This window comes from Camelina sativa, chromosome 16 (assembly GCF_030686135.1).
Source record: "Camelina sativa cultivar CO46 ecotype springtype chromosome 16, ASM3068613v1".
In the NCBI taxonomy this organism is placed as follows: domain Eukaryota; kingdom Viridiplantae; phylum Streptophyta; class Magnoliopsida; order Brassicales; family Brassicaceae; genus Camelina; species Camelina sativa.
In genome coordinates this window covers 16490385-16501087 of record NC_141895.1, presented here as the reverse complement: position 1 = coordinate 16501087, position 10703 = coordinate 16490385, and the positions used below count along the sequence as shown (strand labels likewise).

At 36.8% G+C, this 10703-nt stretch overlaps 1 protein-coding gene across 1 annotated transcript; it reads right to left on the bottom strand.

The window, feature by feature from the left end:
- Positions 1 to 1078: 1078 nt before the first annotated feature.
- LOC147925607 (uncharacterized) lies at positions 1079 to 9809 on the bottom strand. The gene is made up of 7 exons (XM_087490556.1): positions 9606 to 9809; positions 9228 to 9317; positions 5804 to 6409; positions 5649 to 5715; positions 5322 to 5401; positions 4849 to 4952; positions 1079 to 4739 (listed from the first exon to the last, which is right to left on the bottom strand). Exon 7 carries the CDS (start codon positions 3433 to 3435, stop codon positions 2392 to 2394), a length of 1044 nt encoding a protein of 347 aa, XP_087346682.1. The 5' UTR covers positions 3436 to 4739; positions 4849 to 4952; positions 5322 to 5401; positions 5649 to 5715; positions 5804 to 6409; positions 9228 to 9317; positions 9606 to 9809; the 3' UTR covers positions 1079 to 2391.
- Positions 9810 to 10703: the final 894 nt, after the last annotated feature.

The following is a 10703-nucleotide window of genomic DNA, read 5'->3' as shown; positions in this document are numbered from 1 at the left end:
GAAGAACAAAACATAATTCTGAATAATAAGCAATTGAGATTAAAAGAATAAAGAGGGGGTTTAAGAATTCTTCTCTCAAAGCAGATCAGATCTCTCTCCCAAAAGCTCTCAAAATCTCACAGGATTACAGAAAAATAAAACTTGCTTGAATAAAACTTAAAGGTTTACAAAACCCAAAAACACTATATATATGTCCTAAAACACGTCAGGGACCAATGATGCAAATATGGAAAACTTCGAGCAACTTTGTAAAACTTCCAATTTTGAAGTCTTGTGTCGGATCAGCTTGGTGTCAACCGATGCTCCTTTGGTGTCGGTCGATGCTCTTCATAGGATCAGACTCCAAATTGATTTTTTTGATTAAATGCTCCAAAATCCTTTCTAATTGCTCTATTTTGCTCATTTCATGCCAAAATCCTAGAAAACCTATATAGACTCAAAAACATCCTAGAAACCAAATCAAAAGACTCTAAAAGACTCCTTATATCATGGTTAAAAACCATAAAAACCATGATATATCAACTCCCTCAGACTTAGCATTTGCTTGCCCTCAAGCAAAACAGAAACTTAGACCTGTGAAAGAGGTTTGAAAACACAGAAACTCAGTTTCTCTCTAAGGTAATGCCATGATCATCCAAACCATAATCCATATGCTTAGCAGACAAATCCAAATTGAACTACCATGTACTTCTCCGTTAACTTTCATAGCATCCCAAATTCAAACTAAATTCTACTACTTCCTCCGTTAAGCCTTCATCGGTGGGTCTCATTAATTTGATCAATGTCAAGAATCTTCTAGACTCATTCCCGTACTATACCATAACAAGCAAGATATAACTCTTTACAACATATGGTATTCTTCCTCTCCCCCAGACTTATTCTATTATTATCCTCCTTTGAGCCTTACTTTGCTGTTTTTTTTTAATTCTTTTTCTCAAAGTTGTAGGCGAATAATGGGGTCATCGATAATTTACCTATCCTCGTTTCCAAGCTTTGTGTGATCATTTGACTCAAGAGTAGAATAATGAGGTCACAGGTAATTTACCTACCTTTCTAAACTGATCAAAATCATCTCATCTTTTATTCTCTTTTTTTTTTCTAAACAAAGCTCTCAGGAATAATCTTTTCAACTTAAATAAGGGAGAGGAATACCATTTTCTTTTGAAAATCTTACTTGTCATGTATGAACAAGGAGTCAAGCTCTATGAACATCAATCTCCTTGATGAGATAAAAGAAAAGTGCAGAAGTTACCTTAGGCTTTTATGAATTCCGTTGGAAATTTGGATGTCTCTGGTTTACTGGTCAACCATTGGATTTTTCATTAGTCGGATTAGTGGATTCAATCTGCAACATTAATCAACCAAGACAATACACCTAAAAAGAAAAATCATAGGGGGGGTGTATTCAAACCATGATTTTGGAGAATTTGATGGGATTTAGGAAATTTAGAATTTTGATAGATTTTAGAGAAGTTCATATGATTTTCTGTAAAATTCTTTCAAATCCCACCTAAAACCATGAGATTTGGATTTCTATATTTTTAACTAAACAAATCCTCTAGAATCTTCCAGAATCCTAAAAATTATTAAAATCCTAATCCACAAAACTGTTTTGAATAATAGTGGATTTTAAAGTAGATGTTTAAATCATCAGTTCAATAACTGTGGATTTTAATGGATTTTAAAGTAGATTTTTAAATCATCAGTTCAATAACAGTGAATTTTAATAGACTTTTTAAAATCCATGATTGAATAACATAGAATTTGTAATTTTCACACAAATCACTTAAAATGTCAAGTTGAATACATCCCCCATAGTCCCCAACACAATTTTGAAAAATTTGACTCAAAAATCGGTTTTGACACACTAAAAACCAAAACTATGTTAGTAGTTAGTACTAACCTCCCCCAGACTTAAACGACACTTTCCCTAGTGTTTTCAAGTAAGAGGAAAGCTAAAAGAAACAAAACGTATTGAAAATTGTAATGAAAAGATGAACTGTTTCTGTTACCCATTAGCGTCGACTGACACCATTGCAGTGTCGATCGATGCTCTCGACGAATGGTGAATTCTTGGCCGAGACTCCTTGTTAGTTGCAGTTAGTTGTGTTAATGAGTTGTTGGATCAATCCTTGGATGATTATTCTGTTAAGAAGCACTCAAACACAAGTTAAAAGCAACATGATAGATAGACAGTTCATAATTTCAAACAAAATTCAAACAAAAATTGACTCAATGCCAAAAAAAAATGATTCAAAAGGAAAATAAAAACCTAGAAGTGGGTTGCCTCCCACTAAGCGATTGTTTTCAGTCATTAGCTGGACTGCGTTGAAGCTGAGGCATCGGGTGGATCAGAACGTGGCAGTGAATGCCTTCCATAGCATGACCTCTTCATCCAAGGTGGTGTATAAGCAGTAGAAGAGTGAGGTCTACCAAGGACATGAGGAACAGGACCAGGCAGGATTTTGGGATGGGTTTGCTTTTTTTGTGTCCTGCAAAATCATCAACAAAAGAAACAAGCGCTCTACGATAATCTTGTAGCTTGGTTAACTGCAAAACAGTTTTTGTACCTTTGAAAGCCTTGTTGATGATAGGAGGGGGTTTGGGTGCAGAAGATGTGTACATTTGCCTTACCTGAGGATTATGGAGTGTGGAATGGGGAGGTTTCTGTTTGGAAACAGGTTTCTGACTAGGAGCAACTGTTTTGGACAAGTTCGGTCTTGGATGTGGAGGGATGTAGACCGATGCTAATGTAGCATCGATCGATGCTAAGCCTGCAACTCGAGTAACAGAAACTTTCTCAACCGAAAAAGTTTGTCCATCAATAGTAGGAGCCCTCCTCAGCTTATCCATCTCAAAGTTAATACTCAAACCTACCACATTCAATGCTATGTGGCCCTTCTGTACAACTATGATGGCACCTGCTGTAGCCAAGAAAGATCTTCCTAAGATGAGAGAGTCCTTATGCTCTTTATCATACTTCAGCACCACAAAGTCAGTGAGAATCATGAAGTTTTCAATCTTAATTTGAATATCCTCTAAGACACCTTCAGGAATTCTTTTGGATCTATCAGCTAAGATAAGAGCAATCTGAGTTGGCTTGAACTCTGTCATCCCTAGTTTCACAGCAACAAAATGTGGCATCAAGTTAATACTAGAGCCTAGATCACAAAGTGAGTAAGCAAACCGTTTTGCAAAGATAGAGCAATCAAGTACAAAGCTTCCAAGATATGGTAATTTCTCTGCAACTCTACACTGAATTATTGGACTCACTTCCTTAGAGACAACCACATCATGCTTTCTCTCCTTCTTCCTCTGTGGAGGCTGGTTCAAAAGAACTGCATTGACATCCTTGGTAAGCAATGCTCCTTCCTCAGGGCTGAAACCATTTGATACCATTCTCTTCACATACCGCTTAAGAGGTGGTGACTTCATCTTGACTATGTGAATTCGATATCAACCAATTGTTGATCTTCCAAACTCGCATGAAATACAAGTTTGAAGTTGGATATGTTGAACCTGAGATCAGATTAGTGTTTTCATCAAAAGGCTCCAAAAACTCACAAATCTGCTTCAATCGGTACCATTCAACTTCTGTAGGGTGAAACTTATAGTTTCTCCCATCAATGACTTTGAGATTACCAAAGGCAGCTCCATACTTGAGAGCCCTATCAAGCATCTTGTATGTTGAATTCCATCTAGTTTTCACATCCATAATCAAGCCCAGTATCAACTGTAGACCAACCGCTTCAACATTTTCCAAAAAATATCTCACGTTTTTCAGAAGCTTGAACATATTTGATACTCTCTCTGATCTTATCCATTGTATCACCTATATTTGTCATGCCAATCTGAACAATGATGTTGAGAATATGTGTTGTACATCACACATGAAAATAGTCTCCTCCACACAACAAATCATTCCGCAACATAAGCTGAGATTTCAGAATTTCTTGTGTTGTGTCATTGTTAGTAGCATTGTCTAACGTGATGGAAAACACTTTTTTCTCAATTCCCCAATCCTTCCACTTCTCTAGAATCTCCATTGCTATGTGCATACCTGAATGTGGAGGCGGGAAAAGCATAGAAAGCAATAATCTTGCTGTTTAATTTCCAGTTCCTGTCAACATAATGTGTTGTTCGACACATGTAGCCCTCATGAGTGATTGCAGTCCACAAATCAGAAGTGAGGCTAATCCTCCCTGGAAGGTGAGCTAATTCTCTCTTTAAATTCTCTGTTTCATTCTCATAGAACTTGTAAACGTCTGCTGCAGCTGTGTTCCGGCTTATAAACTTCACATCTGCATTCAAATACTTCACGTGGTTTGGTGTGTCTCGTGAAGTCGTGTGTCTCGATGAAGTCGTGTGTGATTTGCTAAACTATTTAGGGTTTCAGCTTTTATACAACCTCTAAACGACTAAATCTTTTAATATCTAGTTAGTATTTACTAATTACTAAATATTTATTTTTCAATTATCTTTCAAAGCTTCTAGGTGTGTCACAGGGTTTGGTTTGAACTTTAAAACAAGCTAGACAAAGGTTACCTAAAGGTTGTTGTAGGCTGTAGCCAAACCAAAGTTCATGTCCCACTGTTGGTATCTACTTTGATGGGTCTATCCTATTGAATCCTCAATAGTGCATGTCCCACTGTTGGTATCTACTTTGATGGGTCTATCCTATTGAATCCTCAATAGTGCCTGCACTGAAGCTCGATGTTCTCCTCTATTGACTTGAGTACCTGAAAAGCCAAAAGACGTGAGTTACTAGATGCAAACTCAAGTCCGCACATGAAACCAAATCCTGCAATTTTGTTCATTACTTTAAAGACAAATAAAAAAGAATCTCACATGGCAACAACGTAAACATGTTACTTGAGAAGGTCGATCCACTGCATCTCCGTAACCTAATTGCCCATCCTTTCCTCGACCCCAAGAGCAAACAATGTCACCAGCTACAAAACAAAAGAAAATTAAAAAAATAAGTGGCTTCGTCTAAATTAACACAAAAGTCCCTTCGGCTTTAGGAACACAATCTGACTTTGATTTTGCATATTGTATCCGCTGCACCCAAACAGATCATCACACATCACCATGATATGAATAGTAATGTGTAATGGCAATTCAGATTTCACTAGTATACTACTTAGCAATCACTTGTGTCTGCCCTCAACATCTAATGTCATCATATTTCCTTCAATTTAATATAATCAGCAATCAAACTCAATTACCACTCCTAAGTTAATCTCTGCAACTTTCTGAGCTTTTTATAGTCTCAAATTTATAATGGAAAGAGCTGGAACTTAAGACATGAGAAAAGGTACCATTGGCTTGTGACTTCAGTGAAGACAACCATGCTTGTCCCCGGAGCTTAGGTGTCTTTAACGCAACCACATGAAGTATCCTTCCAAATTGAGAGAACAAACAGTAAAGAGAGTAACAAAAACAAAAACAAATCACTAATTCAGCTCTGGAAAAAAACAAAAACAAAGTGTTGAACCGTTGAAACCATCAATAGAGTACTAACTCAAAGCACAAAGCTCAATCAAAAAAATGACTGTGAATTTAAACCGAAGCAAATGGTCATTAGATTGCTATGAGAATGACTGTGAAATGTAATCTTAAAGATAAAATCACTTGAGAGAACTTACTGTTGATATCATCTTCAGATTTGTTGAAGAATTGCTCTTTCTTTGGGTTCAAGAAGTTGTTCAACCTCTGCAAATACTCAAACCCATGTAAAGTAGGATTACAAACTGAGAGATCTTAAGAGACTTATGAATTATGATGGAAAAAGAAGAAGAACCTCTTGCAAGATCTTTCTCGTAGTTTTCCGTAGCATTAAACTTTTGTGCTCTCGATTCATCTTTCCAATCACTCTCGTAATCTCTTCCGCATCTGAATCCCTAATATCTTCCGTATTCGAATCTCTGATTCACCATCCAATTAGGAGACTAACAAAGACGATGCAGCAGAATTTTTCATCGCCCATCGGATAACCCACTGCCCGCGATGGACATGACCGCCGCACCCGCAGACAAAACGGTATGAATCCTCCAGACCCGCTATTTTTTGGGCTTCAATTACAAGGCCCATATCCGCTCCGCTATGCCACCTAACGGGCTATGCCCGCGGGCCACAAGCCCGATTGACATCTATGCCCACACACCCATAACTCCAACACCACTGGCACCCACATTGGCCACAAAAGCAAAACAAGCACTAATGTCAGCCTCACCGGCTCCCACACCGGCTTCCAAACCGGGCTCATTAGCACCTACACTGGGCACACTTACGAACTCCTCCTGATGCACATGAGAACCTCCAACTTGCTCCGCGGTGGTACTCTAGGCCACACTCCCGTCACTCTCGAGGCTCCTCCACGACCACGTCTGCCAGCTCCTCTTGCCATCTGTGCTACAAAGAATAAAAACTAAGAACTATAAACCACCACACAACAAAACATACAACTTACCATGTATTCTCATCGAAGAATCTCAATAAAGACTTGAATAAGTTGATTTTAGGACTCAATGCCACACACAATTGATTAACTACCACATAATTAATTAAATCAATTAATGAATCACATCAAGCATCATGCAATAAGAAATAATTAAACCAATTAAATATTCCTAAATCAGTCTAAAACGATCCATTCAAGATGTCCTACGTAAGGGCTCTGAAACCAAACTGAAATTAACCAACTCGTTTTTTTAATTCATTAATTAATAACTCCATAATTACTAATAAATTCCAACATTAAACATGTCATCAGACCAATGCGGAAACATAAACCAACAATAAACCAAATAATCATCAATTGTCATAAATCAAATATCCAATAACCAAATAACTTAATCGGCAATTCTAACCAACAACAGCTCGAAAACTAACAACCTAGCTGACAATAAATCATAGAAAGCCATTACAATCAATAAGTGTAACATCCACGAACCAAATTATGAGATTTTGGGGGTGGGGGGGGGGGGGAGTGCACCACCAATTTTCGGTTCGATGGGTTTTCCTTAAATCTTTGATTCAGTTCGGTTTGATTTAAGTGACATCCCTAAACCAAAGTATTTAAGGGAGAAGTCGACTTGAGGGTTTCAGTGGCCGCTCATTGTCGTTTTTAGAGAGAACTAGAGAGAAAGAGAAGTTCTTAAGACTTTTGGGAGATTGTTGGAGAAATCTACATGTTATTGAGAGATCTGAGGCTAGGATGGTGTTAAAGACTTGCTAAGAGTGTGCTTTCGTCAATTGCTGGTCATAATCTTCTGTTAGAAAGGTGACTGCATGACCATGGCTAATTTAAGCCTGAATTTTCTTTGTTTTGCTTGCTTTATGTCAGATTGTGATTATTTTCTTGCTTGTTGTGGTTGTTTCATGGTTCCTATGGCCTTATGTGGCTTTTGGGTGAGCCTTGAACGATTTGGAGGCAGTGGGAAGCGATAAACAGATTCTTGGCTTCGAGCGCATTTTCGGGGTCAGTGTCGATACACCAAGGAATTTGACGACGCTGAGACTTGGACAAGTGTCGATGCTAAGGTTTTCGGGTCGAAGAAGGGTGTCCATCGACACCAGGAGGCAGTGTTGGTCGACACTGGGAGAAAGTGTTGGTCGACACCAACCCTTTCAATAGGGGGCTGGTACTTGTTTATCTTGGTTGTTTGTTGATTGTTAAAAAGTGTCAGTCGCTTAGGCCTGGGCGTTCGGGTACCCGTTTGGGTTCGGGTCGGGTATTTTGGATTTTCGGGTATTTCGGTAAAGGAGTCCTAGACCCATTCAGGTATTTCTAGTATTCAGGTCGGGTTCGGATAAACACCCATCGGGTTTGGATCGGGTTCGGGTATCCGATTACCCAAAATATATTTCAGATTTGAGTTTCGTTTTGAATATTTACATCTTAAACTTAACGAAAATACTAGAATTTAATTCGAATTACAAACAAATCTGAATTCAAATCTTTCGGACTCAGATACTAACGGTGAAGAAAAACTATAGCAAACATATTTATTGTTGAAAATATTCTATTTGTTTTGTATTTTTCATTTTTTATATTTTTTTTCTATGTAAAAACAATATTTTACTATCCAGAATTCATGAGTGTGAATTAAAAAATGCAATAAAAAATATAATAATTAAAATCTCTCTTATCTAAAATTCCAAAAAAAAAAAAAAGTTGCACTTAATAATATATAAATACTCAAGGTTTTAATATTAGTCATAAAGATTAAAGTCGGAAAATGGTTAAAATGCACCCATTAAATGCTTAAGGTGATTGGGTCATATCCCACTAGTTACTATTTTGCACTGGTTTAAGAGTAATATATATATATGTTCGTATTAGTTCGGGTATCCGTTTGGATATCGGATAATACCCGATCGGGTTTAGGTATCCGATTTAAATAAATCCTAGAACCATTCGGTATTTTAAAATTTCGGATACGATTTCGGATTGGGATTTTCGGATTGGGTTCGGGTATTTTGCCCATGAGTCGCTTGTGTTTATAGCCCAGTAGATGAAAGGATTGTCTTACTGAGTGTTTATGACAATACTCATGCATCTCAATTGTTGTTTGTGGTGCAGGTAAAGACAAAGTGTGATCGTGGAATCAAGGCAATGAGGAGGAGGATGTTCTAGTGACTCGATTGGTTGTTGTCTGACTTCTGCTAGGTTGCAAGAATTGAGTCTTTAGAATGTTGTTTAGGATTGTTAGTTCCTTGGTTTATCTTGGAATGATTTATTGGTTTAGTTGCTATTGAATTATTATTGGTTTATTGGTTATTGGATATTTGCTGGTTGATGTTATTGGTTTATTGATGTTTATTTCTGTTGTTGTGTTTTATTGAGGTTAAGATGTTATTAAGTATGAGATCAATAGTTTAATATTGAATTAAAAACAAAAAAATGAGTCGGTCGTTTCGATAAGTCCCTAGATCATCTTCCTTCTCATCGTTATTGATCTCACAGTCACACTTTACCATAGACACAAACACTTCATCAATCAAAGGTTAACTCCATTTGCAATTTGTCTAGCCCGTTGGTGAAAATTCATTGACTTCATATTTTTTTAAAAATGAATTTCAGATTCTTTCGGAAGAGAATTTTGGCCAAACCTAAGCAAGTAAGGCTTGATCACTAAATCTCAATTCAAATCAGCATAATATCAAAGTTAGGGTATAAATAAGTACAATGAAAAGTGTAAATGTTGAAATAGACTTGTTACCCGCTAGATCAAAGGTCTAGAGAGGCTATTGAAATCACCAAAAAGATAAAGCCGAGCCGTCACAATATTAGCTTGTCATGCAAGAGTCATCTGTATATGTCAAAAATCCAGAAATGTAGTTCAAACCAGTTATTGCACTTTCTAACTTCTAACACAAGAAACAGTTCAAAAATAGATTAGGAGTTTTGGATATTTTGACAAATACAATTATTGTTGACACGACAAGCTAGAATACTATGTGACAGCTAAATCTTTTTTTTTACGGCTTCCTCTTTGTGGGAAATCAGCTTTAATAATTAATATAGCCATACTTGCTCACGTATGGTTAGAATTAGAATTCTTGAATCAGGAAATTTTATATGAAAAACTAAGGTTTACCTCAAATTGATCAGACATCTTTATCTACGGTTTCCTCGCAGCGAGATCTATTCACCACTGCAAAAAACTCGATCTTAACTCCTTCAGATCAGATCGGACCACAACAACAACGAACAGTTGCAAACTCAATGGTGGCTGCGGCTCGAGAGTTTCTTCTTCTGTTTAGGGTTTAAAATTGAGATGCGTTGGTGACTTATGCGGCTTAACCAAGTGGAGGATATACACACGAGCAACACATACCCACATCTCTTTGCCGTTTAATGACTTGGGTATTTGGGCTTTAATGGGCCGGATTGAAGTGTTACGTTACAAAGTTCATCGAATGTTTTTAAGTTATTTATGATTATTGAATTGAAGTGTTACAATCTATTATATACGTTACGTACGTACTACTATGGCTTTGGCTATTGCTTGCGTGGACTATATGATAAATCCCTACTTGGGTACATTAAAGAAGGACAAAAATCAACTCCCCATATCTTTCAAGATTCAATAGTGTTAATACCTTTACTATTATTTATTAGCAGTAGCTATAATACTTTAAAAATGACCATGATTTGCATTATTATCTCTTTACTTTACGATCTCAGAAAGCTTTGGAGTCGAGCACTCGAGCTTTGTGGTAATGGGGATGGGATGCACGTGGTGAGACGTAATGGGTGAAGACAGAAAATCACAAGAAAGCGAAAGTGCTAACTATTGAAACACAAAATGACAAATCAATAATAGTCGCGTGCTCTCTCTTCACGGTCACCACCTCTATTGTTCTCACTTCCAATCAAAAAACCTGATCAGTTTCTATTTTCTTTGTGATATTTTTTTTATAAGAAGTTATTTGTATGTGTTACAATCTTTTCATGACCTCAACATGATTACACTCCATTCAGGCTGACTTTTAACTTTCACTAAAAGAACTAAATCATTATACATACAACTAGATTTTTTTACAATCCTTATTTGTTGTGCATAGTAAAAAAAAAATAATACAGTTTTTTTTTATATTTCTAAACCGGAATCTTATTCTACATTTAAGAGTAATGAAGAAGGTAGGTCGAAATAGCTTGACGGTAAATCAAACTAATATTTACCATCAGTAAA